General features: G+C 33.4%; 1 protein-coding gene across 2 annotated transcripts; it reads left to right on the plus strand.

Moving 5' to 3' along the window:
• Window positions 1-487: 487 nt before the first annotated feature.
• LOC111987806 (uncharacterized) lies at window positions 488-9890 on the plus strand. 2 transcript variants are annotated; one of them, XM_065768909.1, is made up of 3 exons: window positions 488-605; window positions 3468-5437; window positions 9432-9890. In XM_065768909.1, exon 2 carries the CDS (start codon window positions 3471-3473, stop codon window positions 5406-5408), a length of 1938 nt encoding a protein of 645 aa, XP_065624981.1. In that variant the 5' UTR covers window positions 488-605; window positions 3468-3470; the 3' UTR covers window positions 5409-5437; window positions 9432-9890. The 2 variants fall into 2 exon arrangements, with proteins under 2 accessions (XP_065624981.1, XP_065624985.1); XM_065768913.1 differs by having other exon boundaries at window positions 516-605; window positions 3471-5437.
• The last annotated feature ends 8312 nt before the right edge of the window (window positions 9891-18202 follow it).

The following is an 18202-nucleotide window of genomic DNA, read 5'->3' on the forward strand; positions in this document are numbered from 1 at the left end:
GCCAAATAGATTTCGTGCTTCCAAATTCAATTTTTGCTTATAGTTTCTTCAAGTGTTTGTGTAATATTGTGCTTTTATGATCTTGATAAATGATTTTGATTTGTGCTAGCTAAAGGCATTTCTACCTCTCATGGATGCCTGAAATATGAGTTTTTTTTTAGAACTCAAAAAGATGGCAATGTCGTCCTTTAGGTTTTTGATTCAGTGACAGGGATGAGCAAAACAGTAGCTGAGCCGAAAGTACTGAACGGCGCTGACCTCGGGAGCTGACGCCGGCGAGCGAAGAGCGAAACCCAGGCCGAAACCGGTGCGGTGCGGTGCAGCCCACGAAGGCGAAGGTCCGAAACCGAAATGCTTCCCGAACCGACCGATATTCTATTTTATTTTTATTTTTTAAAAAAACAAACACTTCTACACGTCGTCGTTTCACTTAGTAATGAAAAGAAAAAAAAAAACTTTAAAACGTCGTTGTTTTTGCTAGGTTTTTCTGCTAGTATAAAAATTCTTTCTTTTCTCTTCTCTCACCTTAATTCTCTCGTCGGGTCTCGGCTCTGAAGCTCTCACCAAGCTGCCGCCGCCGCCGCCTAATCCGCGACAAACCACCGGTAAGTCTCTCTGTCACCTCTCACCGATCAGCTTTGTATTGGTTTAAGTCATAATCCATGTCGCCCACCCACAGCCACATGGTACTTGTGTGTTAATTAATTAGTGGGTAAATTTGTCTTACTAGGTTTCGAATTGACTTGATTATGTTAGGAGTTTGATTTAGAATGAAAATCAGTGCTTCCTACACTTTTGTATGGTTTTGCCAATCTACAACCTAGTCTATAACTCAAGGTGATAGGTACTTCAGGACTTCTTCTTTTTTGGGGGGGATAATTTGATAGACAACAATGGGGATGATGGGATTTGAACTTTGGATGTCTATGTGAGAAACCAAGAGGTGCCAGAAATATTGTCTCTTAGTATATTGTGATTTTTTTTTACCTTAGTTTAGCTTTCCTCTTTTACCTTCGGACAATCAGACAATTTTATGAACTCAAATTTGTGACTTCCAGTTAGCCTAACTGATAAAGTCTCTAATGGCTGAATAATAGATCTGGGATAAATCTCTGTCTACACCGAAAATCGATTGGTGTCTCGGGCTAATAATAAAAAGTTGTCATCAGGGAGTGAACGCCATAGGTTGTGAAACTCTCTCTCAAAAAAAAAAAGTTTGAACTCAAATTTGTGTACATTTAATGAATCTTCCTAGTCATATATTAGACTTTAGGTTAAAATATAATTTACTTTCTTTATTTCTTTATTTATTTATTTTTAGAAGAAAGAGGAAGCAGACTTTTTATTAGGTTAAACTGGCTTCTTTAACTTTAGGGCTTGTTTGGTAAGAGTAAAAATGTGTGTTTGGTACCATTTTACTATGATAAGTTTTTTAGGAACTTAAAACACAAAAGTTTTGATTAGGACCACGTTTCAATTTTGAGGATAAAGTATATTTTATGATAAAAATAAAAGTTATTAAAAGCTAAAGTGGAATCTCTCTCTTTCTTCCCACAAAAACCAAGAGCAAAATCTTTGTCTCTTCTTCCCATCTCCATGTTGCTAAGCCCACCTGACTATCTACCAATCTAACATAGAAAACATAACCACACAGTGAATAAATTACTCAAAGGAGATATACATAACACCTATAGAAGAAGAGCCATAGGAGATCAGATAGATCGAGGTCTAGGTCTGAAAACCATGCTAAATTTTCGGAAAAATCCCTTTAACAGCCATCACTTCTTCGTCAAGGATATCATTGACAGTCACAACTCACTAGCCATACTCACAGATAGAGAGAGAGAGAGAGAGAGAGAGAATGTTTTCTCACATTTTTAGTATATGTGAGAAAACATTTATTTTTTTTATAGAACTCTTAATGATTTCATTTTAATCCAAACTTTAAAATTTAAATATGACAATTGAATTTTTTGTAGATTAAATTATAATATTGTCAAATCATATGGGCTAAATTATAATTTACCAAAAAGGAAAAACATTACATTGTTATGTTAGGAGCAATACAGTTCATACACAGAGTAGAAGTGTCTGACATTTTTTTTTTAACCAAAACCAAATAACAAAAATTAAAATATCAAATACCCATCTTTCTTTCTTAGAAATCTCAGCCAAAACCCTACTTTCAATTGCACCCCCAAAGAGAAGAGAGCAAGCATTCGACTCCCAAATCATACAATAAGGTTAGTTCCCTTTCACATTTCATTTGTGTTTTTCAATTTTATCTAAACAAAGGAAAATGTAGATTCTCAAAATTTATTTTCTTTCATTCTCGGCCAAAAAACAGAGCCGATAGTGTTTTTTTTTTTTTTTTTATAAAAAAAAGAGCCATTAAAATCCTCTACAAGATTTGGTTTTGAAAGTAATGTAAAAGAAAATTTGTACTAAGTATAAATTATACTTATATATATTCTCAAACACGTACAGAGAGATGCTGAGTTACAGAGTTTAGAGTTTTTTTTTTTTTTTAATGAGACAAACTGACAAAGCTTAGAGATGAGAGTGAGCAGCAGAAGAGATAAGGAATGAAGAAAGCGTGAGGGTGTGGAGGCTACTGGGCCTGGCTAGGGTTTTATTCTTTATGGGTTTAGTCTTTATGGGTTTGTTTATTACTTTGCTACATGAGTTTTGTTTTTTTGGACACAAGCACAAAAGCCCCATCACAGATTCACAGTTAATGCTTCGCAGCAAGCTCTCTCTTTTCACTGCAAGCTGCCACCATCTCTCTGTCGAAATCTGGTGCCACCAGTCCTTAATTCTTGGTCGCTATTGAGATTTCAATGCACTCAAATCAGTTCTTTTTTCCTTTGATTAGATTAAGTCCTTTTTCTGATTCTTAAGGTATTATTAGCCCTTACTTTTCTTTGTGGTTTTGAGCTTGTGATCCTCTCTGTGGGATTTGTGCATGTAGGTTTAGGTTTAGGTTGTGAATGTTTGAGTTTCCATCTGAGGGTATGGATTGGAAATACCGATTGAACAGAGCCACACCGATGGAGGCCGGAGAACCGACCTCCAGCGGTGATGAAGACGTTCAGCTATAAGGTTTTGGATTTGTTAGTTTTGGGACTTTTGATTTTTTGTATTATAGTTCAAAATCTTTTTTTTTTCTTTTTTTTTTATTGAGATGATTTTATTAAATTTATTGTTGTTGTTGTTGTTGTTGTTGTTGTTGTTGTTGTTGTTGGCTTTGTGATAGAGTTGTTGTATTTCCTTTTGTGTTATGGAAGTTTTATTTTAGCTTTAGCTGAACCAATATTACTTCATATTTATTTTAGTTTTAGAGCTCTGATTTGTCTCTAACCTTATTTTTATTATTATTAATTTATTATTCAACCTTGCATGCTAATAATAAAAGGTGGTGAATTTGTTTGGAAAAAGAGCACTAAGAATGTATCTCCTTTTTCCAGAAGATGGGTCTGAAAAAACTGTTTGAAGGCAGTGACTCTGAAAATGACGATGTATCAAAGATATCGAATATTGAGGTTGACGAGCAGTATGCCAAGAGGTATGAGCACAACAAGAAGCGTGTGGCTCTTGAGCGCCTCCATGAGCTTGAGAAGAAAGGCCTCATCCAATCCTCCTCCGACTCATCTGTCTCCGAATCGGACGATGATGATTTCATCAATTCCAGCAAGAGAGATAGAGAATTCTTTGACGCACTGATCAAGGTCAAGAAGCAAGACCCTATGATCATGAACGAAGACGTCAAGTTCTTTGAATCTGAAGAATCAGAAGATGATGATGATGATAAGAATAATAATTATAAAAAAAAGAAGGCAATGTATTTGAAAGATGTGGTGGCGAAGCAATTGATAGAGGAGGGTCCGGAATTTGAAGAAGAAGATGATGAGATGGAGAAAAAGAAGAGTTATGAGGAGGAGCAAGAGGAGATAAGGAGAGACTTTTTGAAAGCAGCAGAGGCAGCAGAGAAAGAGGAAGTTGGAGAAGAGCAGTTATTGAGAATGAAGGAGAATGGTGATCAAGATGCGGAGGAAGAGGAGAGTGGTGAGTTTGTGAGGAAATTGGATGAGTATTTTGGAGGTGATGAGGAAGTGGAGGATGAGGGGAACAAGTTCTTGAAGGAGTTTTTTCGGAATAGGATGTGGATGGATAAGGAAGGAAAGAGTAGGGAGATCGGGGAGGAGTTGGAGCACATTTCAGAGGACGAGAGGGAGATAGAGAGACAGGAGGAGTATGAGTATAGGTTTCAAGAGAATGTTGGGGATAGAGTGATGGGGCATTCGAGGAAGGTAGAGGGGTCAGTCAGGAAGAAGGCGAATGCAAGAAAGGACCAGAGGATGAGTAAGAAGGAGAGGATGGAGGCAGCAAGGGTAGAAAGGGAGGAAGAGTTGAAGCATTTGAAGAATTTAAAGAAGGAAGAGATGGATGAGAAGGTGAGGATGATAATGAGGACAGCAGGGATTAGGGAGGATGAGGTTGTGGCATTGAGTAGGAAGGAGTTGGAGGAGGAGTTTGATCCAGAGGAGTATGATAGGATCATGGAGAAGGCGTTTGGGGAGGAGTATTATGCAAATGACGACATGGACCCAGAGTTTGGGAGTGGTGGGGATGAGGATGAAGATGAGGGTGAGATTGAAAAGCCAAATTTTGAGGAGGAGGATGATTTTCTTGGGCTTCCAAAAGGTTTGGATGTGTGTGGGTCTGGTGATGGGTTTTGGTCTGTGAGGGAAAAGGTTTTGCAGAGTAAGGCAGAGAATGCTAATGAAAATGTCCAAGAAGAAGAAGAAGAAGAAGAAGAAGAAGAGGAGGAGGAGGAGGAGAAAGAGAAAGTTGAGGAAGGTAAGCGGAAGAGGAAGCGGAGGCATAAAAGCATTGCTCTTTTGGAGAAAGCTAAAGAGGCGATGATGGAGGAGTATTATAAGTTGGATTATGAGGATACAATTGGAGACTTAAAGACAAGGTTCAAGTATGCGAAAATAAAACCCAATAGATTTGGATTGAGTCCAGCAGAGTTGTTGTTGATGAATGAGGAGGAGTTAAATCAGTATGTTTCTTTGAAAAAGATTGTTCCTTATAGGGAGGAGTGGAAGTTAAATGAGCAAAAGAGATACCAACTAAAAATGAGGACTAAAGAACTTCTCCGAGGTGGGCAAGTGGATGACCAGAAGGTTGGTGAGAAGAAGAGGTCAAAGGGTAAAGCAGAAAAATCAACTACAGGTACCATAGAAACTGGGAAAGTAAAATCTGTGGGATCAAATGGTGATATGAGCAATTCATCCAAGAAAGCTAAGAGAAAACGACGCCAAGCTGAAGCTAAACTATCACACTCAAGGCTTGTCGCATATGGAAAGATACCTTCTAAATCTAAAAGCAAAGCAAAGCACTGAACCTCAGCTGTGATTCAGGCAGTAGACAGGTAATTCTTTTTGGGAGTATCTAGTTTTTCAACATTGAGATGAAGCATATATTATTTCTTGTTGCTTGTCTCTTTGTGACTAATTTGCTTTAATTGTCACTGGAAACAATTAAATCAAATAAACACAGAAAAGAAAATCTTAATACTATGATATGTTGAAACTTTTGTTTTTTGGTTTTTGGTTTTTTTTTAATGTCTTTTTAGGACTTGTTAATTCCTCTGTATAATTTCAGTATGATTAATTTCAAAGATTCACAGCTTCTATGATCCATTTGATGTTATTAAAATTAAATAGTGACCTTCTTATATAAATTTTTTTTTTAAAAAGAAAAAAATAGTGACCTTGAGCCTTGATTTTTTGCATAGAGTACATCTTTTGACTAGTAGCTGTTCAAGCTTGATGCCTCATTTGGTTTAGGCCATCTGTTTTTGGCCTTGGTATATTAAATAACTATATTTATGTTGTGTTTTGGTTTTTTTAAATAATAAACCATTCTGTTAATTGTCTGCCATTCTGGGTATACATGAAAGATTTATTGGGGTTTGTATGATGAACTTATGCATCATTTGGGTTTAAGTAGGAGTCTTTGGATACTGAATGTATTTGAGTGGCGTTACAGAGTTCAATGATTTGAGACAATGCTTTATCCTTGCTTGTGGGTTATTCTTTTATCCCTTTTCTCTATCGTTTTTCCTCACTTTGATTGCTGCAAACAAAAGTGTGAATCAGTTGAATGTATAGAGAAGCTATTAGATTGGGTGTTATGAGATCTGGATCAGACTAACTATGCTCCTGGTTGGATTTAACATGATTTATAAATCCCTCTTTTTGGACAAATAAAGCACCTTAGGAAGTACTTGATAAATTTTTGTGAGCCATGTAGGCTGCTGCTAAAATCCCTATATTATGCTAATGAGCACTAGGTCAAATGGCAGGTCCTTCGCCTATAAAAATTAGTGGAGGGTAAGGTTGTGGGTTCAAAGACCACCGTGTGTATGTGTAGCTTACCAATTAAAAAGAAAAAGAATGCGGTAGGGTTGAGTGCATAGACAGAAGTTCTGTACTTTTGTTCTTTTTTTTGCTTGAACTGATGCGAATTATTAATTTTTCATGTGTTGTTAGAGCATTGTGGTCTTTTTTATAATCTTGATATGGTTATTGCCATTTTTGTTGTTATGCAATCAACCTGAGGTTCAAGGAATAAGGTACTGTTTCCTTGTTTTGTGAAAGATTTCTGTTTTACAATTTCATGAAGATGTATAAAATGTTGGTACCATGGGGACTGGAAAGACACATGGATAAAACCAATGTTTTAATACTGGTCATTCAAAGAGCCTCAAAAGTGACAGGTTTAGAGGTCATGGGTTCAACTGAGGTTTGAACGTGAGGTCATAAACATGTTTTTTTTTTCAATTATATGTTAATAATAATCAACTTGTGTGTATGCGTGTGTATTGTAAAAGAAAATTTTACGAGGATCAAGGCTAGTAATAAATTTTTAAAGTAAAGATAAATTATTTTTATTTTTATTTTTATTTTTTGATAATGTTGTTGTTGGGGAAGGAGGGATTTAAACCTTGGAACAGTGCTAGACTGACAGTTGAGTTACAAGGCTCTTGGTTAAAGTAAAGATAAATTTAGTTTTCCCTCCGTGTGTTTGGTCGAGGGAGTGGAAAAGTGGAAAAATGAAAAAACTTTTTTATTTAGTTGAGTAGAAAAGTGGGAGGATAGAAAATATAATTTGTATAAATTTACTCTCGTGCCCTTAGCACATAAAAACAATTTTTTCAATTACTACAAACTAACACAACTAATAAAACATCTAGCAAAAAAAAAAAAAAAACTAATAATAAAAAAAAAGTTGCATTTAATATTAAAGAAAAAAAAAAAAAAAAAGACCGAAAAAGAGCCAACCATCATGTGCACTTTACCTGGGAAAAGGCAAAACAAGAAGAAAGGAAAAAGAAAAAAGAAGAAGAAGAGGCAGTAGCAGCAGTAAAATTTCCAAAAAAAAAGCAGCAACATTAATAATATAGGGGGAGGGTAGATGGGTAATTTCACATCAAACCCACTCCCTCCCACTTTTCTCTCTAGTTTTCTCCCTACATTGGGGAGAAAACTTTTTCCTCTTAAATGGTGGGTCCATGGAGAAAACTCCCCCACTATTTTCTCTTCCTCCCCCCCCCCCCCCCCCCCCAAAAACCCAACCAAACACCTTCCTCTCCCCCTCTATCATTTTACCCCAACCAAATGGACCCTTAGGGCATCTCATAGAGTGGAATTGCACTCACTTTATATTCCCTCTTTTGGGTTTGAGAGTTAGTTGGCTTTTTGTAAGGGTGAAATTTCATGATTTGTAATTATAATCCAGTGTTTTATTTGGTAAGTTATACACACACTTGATGGGTTTGAACCCACGACTTAATCATGCACCTAGTACTTACATAGGGAGGAGGTGCCAATTGTGTTAGAGCTCATTGGTATTGTAATCCTAGGTTATATTGCGGTCTTTTACACAAAACTCAGGCACACTGTTTGAAAACTGGTGCATACAACTTTAATAATATGGAGAAGGTTTTCATTGCAGTCCCAAACTAGGCTCTTTTTCTAATACGAGAAGACAAACTGATCCTTAATATGAGAAGACAAACTGATCCAACACAAGGAAAGTTGGAAATGTCTAAGAATGAAAAGCTGAAAGTTTCTCTATGGCTGTTGGATTTATGGGAGTAGCTTTGTTTATGTTTTTTTTTTTTTTTTTTTTTTTTTTTTCACCTCTTCTCAAGTGCAAACTTTTTGCCCTATTTGAATGTATTATTGGCCTCTTTAAACTTATTATGCTGAAATATAGTCAAGAGTTGGTGTGGTATGTTAAATACTATGAAGAAACTAAATGCTCCTGACCTAATATTCTACTCTGTCCAAATAACTTTTGAGGTTGACCATTCTCCTGTCCCTTGCTATTCTCTCTCTCAAGTCACAATGGTTGATCTTATGCCATGTTTCCAAGCAAAAGGTTTCATCTGTAGAGAACAGTGCTGCTTTGGAAACATTTTCCAGTCTCTTACAGGCTTGCCCAAATAATTTCATTGTTCAGTCAATCCTCTTCCTCCCCCTCTCTAGGTTTTTCATTGCTTATGAAAAGATAGGAAATTAGGAAGGTTAAATGTTTGCTGTAATATATTTATAACTACAAAATAAAGAGAACGTTAGTGAATGGTTTAACATGTTTATAGTGAAAAAGTCTAGGAAGGTAATCTATATGTATTGCCAGCTTACCTAGCTGAGAGTTGAGTAAATGTCTTGATATAGGATTCTTCTTTAATGCCTTATCATTATTAGTTCAACTCACCCCTGTTTACCAGAAAACTAAAACAATAAAAGACCAATTTTTTTTTTGGTATGTGTTACCTTTACAGCGTACAATTATTTATATGAGCTAGTTTAAGGTTCTAAGTCATTCTTCCAAAAAAAATGTAGAAGGTTCCTAGTCAAATTAGGCTTGAGGTCATGAGAAGCTTGAATATGTTTATTTACTAAATAAACAAGCTCAAGCTTGAAATTAATGTTTGTTTAATAAATGAGCCAGCTTGAGCAAAGGCAAAGCTCAGCTTGTTTGGTTTTGCAAACAAAGTTTGTGAACTAATTCATGAATAAAGCTAATGAATAAAGTGTAAACAAAAAAGCTACGAGAGCCTTTGACTCAATGGTGATGCTTGCTCTCCTTTATGAGGAAAACCAAGGTTCAAATACATTCTCCCCCATTTTTGTAATTATTGAATTATAAAAAAATATGATAAAAAAATTGTAAACAAGCTTGATTTTAGGAATTACATGTCTGCCTAGACGCTCGCTCACACACACGCACAAAGGTCTATTTTCATTCCATTTTGAACTCTAGTTACATCAAGCATGGTATTGTTAGCTTGAATGTTGTGAAAATGAGGCCCAAGGTTGGTATTCTTGTGTTGATGATTGGGCTTTAATTTGCAGAAGTTAGTGATTTAATATTTGCCACATGGAGGACTACATGAACAAACAACGAGAAGACTAGGGGAGTATGAATGAAGACATTCATTATTCTACAAGGGTTTTTTTTTGTGTGATTTGAAGAAGAGAAGAAAGATGGGGGGGAATTTCATATGCGCCCAGCGCACGAGATACGGTCCTGAAAGAGGGAATGGATGGGGGGGTGGAGGCGCATTATTTACAACTGCTGCAAGTTTCTTTATGGATAGACATGAGTTGCTGCTATCTGATAAATTTTGGAATGGACAGCAGATTGGAAGAACTAAAGAGAAATGCTGGTGTATTTAAGCTGGTATTTTTTATTTTTTATTTTGTAAAACTGAACTTTTTAATTTAATCCTGGATTGGAAGAGACATGTCGATCATTTATCTACATCTTAAGAGATAGTATTTCTTTTTAATTTAATCATCATTATCTTTGTATTTCCAGTTTTCATTGGTTAAATTAGTAACTAAAATTTGTGGCATCATCATTATGAATGTGTCACCAGGCCCCCACTAAAACTAGTCACTTAGTTTACTGGAGTCAATCTCCGTAAAGAAAGGATTAACAAATTGGGCCTTATTGGAAATTTCGAAAACCAAAATAATAGTGAGGGGTTGTTGGTAATATAATTTAAAAACAATTTTCAGACCTTAAAACCTGAAAATGGTGGGTTTTTTTTTTTTTTTTTTTTTTTTTTTTTTTTTTTTTTTCACCTCTTCTCAAGTGCAAACTTTTTGCCCTATTTGAATGTATTATTGGCCTCTTTAAACTTATTATGCTGAAATATAGTCAAGAGTTGGTGTGGTATGTTAAATACTATGAAGAAACTAAATGCTCCTGACCTAATATTCTACTCTGTCCAAATAACTTTTGAGGTTGACCATTCTCCTGTCCCTTGCTATTCTCTCTCTCAAGTCACAATGGTTGATCTTATGCCATGTTTCCAAGCAAAAGGTTTCATCTGTAGAGAACAGTGCTGCTTTGGAAACATTTTCCAGTCTCTTACAGGCTTGCCCAAATAATTTCATTGTTCAGTCAATCCTCTTCCTCCCCCTCTCTAGGTTTTTCATTGCTTATGAAAAGATAGGAAATTAGGAAGGTTAAATGTTTGCTGTAATATATTTATAACTACAAAATAAAGAGAACGTTAGTGAATGGTTTAACATGTTTATAGTGAAAAAGTCTAGGAAGGTAATCTATATGTATTGCCAGCTTACCTAGCTGAGAGTTGAGTAAATGTCTTGATATAGGATTCTTCTTTAATGCCTTATCATTATTAGTTCAACTCACCCCTGTTTACCAGAAAACTAAAACAATAAAAGACCAATTTTTTTTTTGGTATGTGTTACCTTTACAGCGTACAATTATTTATATGAGCTAGTTTAAGGTTCTAAGTCATTCTTCCAAAAAAAATGTAGAAGGTTCCTAGTCAAATTAGGCTTGAGGTCATGAGAAGCTTGAATATGTTTATTTACTAAATAAACAAGCTCAAGCTTGAAATTAATGTTTGTTTAATAAATGAGCCAGCTTGAGCAAAGGCAAAGCTCAGCTTGTTTGGTTTTGCAAACAAAGTTTGTGAACTAATTCATGAATAAAGCTAATGAATAAAGTGTAAACAAAAAAGCTACGAGAGCCTTTGACTCAATGGTGATGCTTGCTCTCCTTTATGAGGAAAACCAAGGTTCAAATACATTCTCCCCCATTTTTGTAATTATTGAATTATAAAAAAATATGATAAAAAAATTGTAAACAAGCTTGATTTTAGGAATTACATGTCTGCCTAGACGCTCGCTCACACACACGCACAAAGGTCTATTTTCATTCCATTTTGAACTCTAGTTACATCAAGCATGGTATTGTTAGCTTGAATGTTGTGAAAATGAGGCCCAAGGTTGGTATTCTTGTGTTGATGATTGGGCTTTAATTTGCAGAAGTTAGTGATTTAATATTTGCCACATGGAGGACTACATGAACAAACAACGAGAAGACTAGGGGAGTATGAATGAAGACATTCATTATTCTACAAGGGTTTTTTTTTGTGTGATTTGAAGAAGAGAAGAAAGATGGGGGGGAATTTCATATGCGCCCAGCGCACGAGATACGGTCCTGAAAGAGGGAATGGATGGGGGGGTGGAGGCGCATTATTTACAACTGCTGCAAGTTTCTTTATGGATAGACATGAGTTGCTGCTATCTGATAAATTTTGGAATGGACAGCAGATTGGAAGAACTAAAGAGAAATGCTGGTGTATTTAAGCTGGTATTTTTTATTTTTTATTTTGTAAAACTGAACTTTTTAATTTAATCCTGGATTGGAAGAGACATGTCGATCATTTATCTACATCTTAAGAGATAGTATTTCTTTTTAATTTAATCATCATTATCTTTGTATTTCCAGTTTTCATTGGTTAAATTAGTAACTAAAATTTGTGGCATCATCATTATGAATGTGTCACCAGGCCCCCACTAAAACTAGTCACTTAGTTTACTGGAGTCAATCTCCGTAAAGAAAGGATTAACAAATTGGGCCTTATTGGAAATTTCGAAAACCAAAATAATAGTGAGGGGTTGTTGGTAATATAATTTAAAAACAATTTTCAGACCTTAAAACCTGAAAATGGTGGGTCTCACTTTTAAATCGTGTATTTGGTTACTGAATTGTGAATTCAATTTTTAGAATAACGGTTTTTTTTTTTTAACCCAATGTTAAAAACATGTTTTCCGAAAACAATCACACCTTCTAAAAACATATTTCAATGACGCTATGGTAAATATTTTGAAAAACGTGGATCTTACCGAAATTTGATATGATAGCACCTCCAAAAACATATTTCAGTGACATTATGGTAAATAATTTGAAAAGCATAGATCCTACCAAAATCTGACATGACAGCATTTAATGGAAATAAATTTTCATTTACGAGGTCTACCTCCCTCTCTCTCTTTAGCTCATCTCTCACCCTCACTCAAACCCAATTTTCTAAGGAAATTATTGTATACTGTTATAAATGCATACTCTTTCTTCTTACATAAATGGTGGGTCTCACTACTTAAATTCATAGTGGGACCCACTATTCATGTGAGAGGAGAGACTACGCATTTATGGTACTCTGGGAGTACCGAATAATTTTTCTATTTCTTGATATATAAGTTATTACTCTATTTATATATTTATTTTTTTAATTTTATGTTAAGTTTTCCTTTTTATTTTTAATCTTAGTCGAAGGTTGGGTTTGTGTGGTTCAGTCAATGCAATTTTTTTCTAAATTTGTCACTGACCTAAGAGGGATCGATTTCCCCATTGACTGATTAGGTCTAGGATAACTTCGTGGGGGAGGGGGGGGGGGTGCAGGTTGTGTAATCCGTTCATGGCAATGAATTTCGTCAAATTCAACCTCATAAAATTATTAAATTAGATAGAGTACTAGAAATTGCAAAACAATTAATTGTTTCTCCTTAGAAGAAGAATTCCACATTAAATTTTTTTTCCAAGATTTATTGTTGGGGGTTGGCAAGTTGTGTGATAAGTTCATGGCAAAGAATTTAATCAAATTCAACTCCCATAGAATTATTAAATTAGATTAAGTGTACTAGAAACTACAAAATAATTAATTGTTTCTCCTTACAAGAAGAATTCCATATTAAAATTTTTCCAAGGCTTATTGTTGTGCCCTACTAGTTTGAGAAAATTGTATTAACAACATACTTGACTAAGTTCCTTATAAGCAAATATGAAGTATTATTACATTTATATTATATTTACATGATTTATAGTTTCTCTACTTCTTTATCACCTCTCTCTCAATGTATTAAATATTACTAAATTTATTTTTATTGCTAAATTAACTTGTGAATTAAGACTAATTCCTTTACACAGGAATTTACTATTTATGAATTTATTTTTAAAGTGATTCTTATTAATCAAAATGATTTCTACTTGTAAGATTATTATAAAAAAAAATTAATGCTTATTTATGTTGTACTATTTTCTATTTAACCTTATAATATCATGAAAATTTATTTGAAAGTTCGTTTCAATTTTTGTTTAGATGTTTTTAGTCAATTTTGCTAATATTTACAAATTTAATACATTTATTTTTATTTTTATTAATTACCTCTTTGTTCAACTTTAAAAACCTTGAACCTCTTTCTTTACCAGTTCTTTGAATGATTTGGGTCTGAAACCCATACTCAATAGTCAAAAAAATCTGTTAACACCTATCACTTCTTCGTCAAGGATATCATTGACAATCGCAACTCACTAACCATATTTGGAGAGAGAGAGAGAGAGAGAGAGAGAGAGTTTTGGGAAAATAATTGTACACGTGTAGTATATGTGAGAAAACATTTATTTTTTATAGAGCTGGGTGAATTTGGTTCATCTTTTTGATAATGTGTTTTTTGAAAAGTAATAGTTTCAAAAAGTGCGGTATGAAACTATGATTTTTTTTTTAAATTGAGTGTTTGGTAAAAGCTATTAAAAAATGCTTTTTGAAAAATTAGAGTGTTTGGCTAGCACTTATAAAAATGACGGTTTGAGTTATTAATTACCAAAATGACAATATATATATAAAGGAGTTTATTTCATACTTAATTCAACTACTTAATAATAAAAATAATAATTATTATTATTATATTGTTGGTATTATTTTAATAATGTTTGTGTTTAGTTTTTTTTTAGTGTCATAATTATTTATTATTACTATTAATGACTTCTTATCAATATTAATTAAATCTAAACAAATTTCATCATCATAGAGCACAAAATGATAACGTAAAAAAGATGATAAAATATGTGTTACGAAAAGGATAACAGATGGTGTTATCTGTTGATTTATCAAAGGGTACAATTGGGTTTTTAAGAAAACATGTGGGCAACTTGGGAATTGATCGTACCATTCAAACGGTAATATTTACTAAAGGGATGTGACTTTTTGCAATTGCTAGTGTTGGCTGTCCACATATTACTTGGCAAGTCCTTTGTATTTGAAAACATAACTTTCTTCCAAAGTATTTTTGCATTATGTTACCAAACACTCATTTTGAAATTCTAATTTCAAAAAGCGCGTTTTGACTCCTTAAAGTGGAATCAAACGCACAATTAATAATTTCATTTTAATCCAAACTTTAAAATTTAAATGTAATAATTGAATTTTTGCAGATTAAATTATAATATTATTAAATCGTAAATAATAATTTACCAAAAAAAAAAAAGAAACATTACTCTTTTATGAAAAAGAAAATAAACATTACATTATCATATTAGTAGCAATCCATACATTCTTTTTTGTCCTTTCTTTTTTATAATTTTATATTTACAATGAGAAATATTCATTAGAAAACAATAATAATAATTACCAATTAATCTGCATAACTCTAGCCAATGCCGGGTGCTTGGATTCAAAAAATTTTCAAAAAAAAAAATGTAAGCTAGTAACGGGCTCCAAAAAAAAAAAAAAAAAAAAAACCCCAGATTACATTACACCTTCTTGAATCTTGATCTTTCATGTCGGGTTGGGTAAAAACCGATACCACATAGCAAATATAAAAATACCAAAAATACCCATCATTTATGAGCTTTCTTTCTCAGAAATCTCAGCCAAAGCCTTCCTTACAATTGCAAAACACCGAAGAGAAGAGAGCAAACACTCGAGTCTCAAAGGTTAGTTTCTTCAAATTATCAAAAACAAGGAAAAATAGAATTTTCAAATTTTCTTTTCTTTCATTTTCTCGGCAACCAAACAGAGCCAATAGTCTTCAAAAAAACCCACAAGATTTGGTTTTGAAAATAACGTAAAAGAAGATTTATACAGGGGCGACCCTAGACATTTTGGGGTCTAAGGCGAGAACTAAAAATGTATGTGTATGTGTGTTTATGTATGTGTATGTGTATGTTTATGTGTGTGTGTGTGTATGTATGTTTATGTTTATGTGTATGTGCATGTGTGTTTATGTTTATGTTCATTTATGTTTATGCGTGTTTATGTATGTTTATATTTATAAATATAAATATAAACATAAACACACATACACATAAACATATATAAACATAAATACAAACAAACATACACAAAAACAAACAAACATACACAAAAACAAACAAACATAAACACACACATAAATATAAACATACATAAACATAAACATATATACAAACTGAGAAAAATTAAACCCTCATATAGATTGGAAAAAATTACAAACTAAGATCAATCCTCAAACAATTTCGTTAGTTACTTTGGTGTGCTAAATCGAGCATTTATGTGTGTTTATGTTTATATTTAAGTTTGTGTGTATGTATGTTTACTTTTATATAAGTTTATACGTGTTTATGTATATGTGTATTTATGTTTATGTATATGTATATTTATATTTATGTGTATATATGTTTATGTGTATTTGTATGTGTATGTGTGTATGTGTATGTATGTGTGTATATGTATGCTTATGTATGTGTATGTATATTTGTACTTATGTATGTGTATGTGTATGTGTTTATGCGTGCTTATATTTATGTATGTTTATGTGTATGTGTATGTGTTTATGCATGCTTATGTATGTGTATGTGTATGTGTATGTGTATGTGTATGTGGAAGTCTCTTTGACTTTTTCAGATTCAGGTGCAATACCTTAATGCAATTGTAATTAATGGCTGAGATTAAAAGTTGAAAAAACAACTTTCAATCTCAACCATTAAATAAAATATATTAAAGGAGAGCTAAAAAGTATAAAAAAATAAAATAAAAAATAAAAAAAAAGAGTAAAAAATGTAAAAAAAAAAAACCTACGACGATGCACCTAATCTTAGTCCGTCTTTCTTCTCTCACCATTTTTCTTTTCTTCTTTTTTACACGGTGATTTGTTCTTCTTCCTTTTATTTCTCTTTATACGTCGCCTAAGCTGACAAGAGATGAGCAAGCGAAAGCCACATCAAGAAAGGAAATCGAAGATTGTGCTGTCGAGCCAAAGACTATGAAAATCTCTTCTTCTCAACTCAGACGATCCTCTTAGGTGAAATTGTGGCTCATAAGGCTTCACCGGATTATGGTGTGTGATTTTTGGTTATTTATTTATTTATTTATTTGAGATTATGAAGCAAATAATTTTTATATTTTGCTTGCCTTTTCTATTTTCTGAAAACACTTTTCTGGGAAATACCATTTTTTTGCTTTGCTTTCAGTCTATCATTCTTGCTTGTGGTATGTGTTTGATTAATTTGGATCTAAAATTAGTTCAACAAGATAATTCTTCTTCTAAAATATAATAACAAAACCAATATATGTTTTTTTAATGGTGGGTTCACTTTCAGTGTTTTCATTTTGTGATTTTGGTTGTTTTGTGGGTTTTGTGCTTTGATTTCGGTGGGTGTGATTTGATTTGTAATTTGGTGGGCTTCTGGGTTTTTGTTGCAATTTGATTTTGGTTGGGTTTTGGCCGTGTTGGTGGTCGTGATTTGATTTTGGCTGGGTTTTGGTAGTGGTGCTTGGTTGGAGGTGATGAGCTTGAAAAGCTCCGGCCATGGAGGTTTAGAAGGAGAGCTTGGTGGTCAGTCATGGAGCATGGTGTGACGTGGGTTAAGGCAAAGAGAGGATGAGAGGGAAACACGGGCGGCCCTAGACATTTTGGGGCTTAAGGCGAGAACTAAAAATGAGGCCTTTTTTATACTTATATATTAATTAAATTAATTTTTATTTGATATTTTTATATTATATTTTTCATCATTATTTTCATTTTCTTCTAAATTATTTTGAAGTTCATTATCAAGATTTGTTGTATTGCAAAATTGAACATCATTTTCTTCTAAATTATTTTGGTGAATTTCTTGCTCATTTGTGATATTTTCATCTAAATTTTGTGTTATATTTTGTTTATTACTAATAACAAATTTATCTATTGATCCTTTTTTAGACTAAATTAATTTTTCTTTTTTCTTTTTTTCTTTTTTTAAGTTTTTCATATCCAAATACATATTTTCTAGTAGATATTTCTAATCAAACAATATATTTATAAAGATTAAAATAAAAAATAACTTTCAAGTGTAGAGCAAATGAGAAATAGAACCTGATTTATACAAAATATATTGTTGTAATTTCACTGAACAATAACAAGCTTTTAACAATCTCAACCTGCATAAATTTTTTTTAAAAAAAATTAAGCACAAGCATAACAAAAATTTAAACACAGCCATAACACTGACACAAGACTTATTAATAAGACTCACGCACCAAAAAAAAAAAATGCAGGCTTAAAAAAAAAAAAACAAAAAACAACTCTTTTTTTTTTGTTGAGAATTTCAACTTATGGCATCCGCTCCTGAAGTAGCTCTTTATTATCAGACCAAGACACCAATTAATTTTTGGTATAAGCAGAGATTGAACCCTAAATCTCTTATACAACCATCAAAAACTTTACCGATTGACCTAACTAGATCTCACGACAAAAAAACAACTTGAAGGCCCAAACTTAACGCCCAGTCCAGGGAGGGTCCAGGCGGCCATAATGATAAACTGATAAGTGACAAACTTTGTTTATCTTAAGTTCTTAACAAATAAAATGGAGTGCCCTCACTGTGCCCAAATATTTAAAATTTTATACCTGATTCCTGAACCTCAGAACCTGATACGGTGAGGTGAGCAGTTGAGACTTGAGAGAGGCGGAGAGCAGAGACCAGAGAGAAAGGTAAAATTTTTAGGGTTTTGAGTGGATTTATTTGTTTTGATTTGTGATTGTTTTGTGGTTAATCTCTTAGACCG

The sequence above is a fragment of the Quercus suber genome, unplaced genomic scaffold (genome assembly GCF_002906115.3).
Source record: "Quercus suber isolate HL8 unplaced genomic scaffold, Cork oak 2.0 scaffold_27, whole genome shotgun sequence".
NCBI lineage: Eukaryota > Viridiplantae > Streptophyta > Magnoliopsida > Fagales > Fagaceae > Quercus > Quercus suber.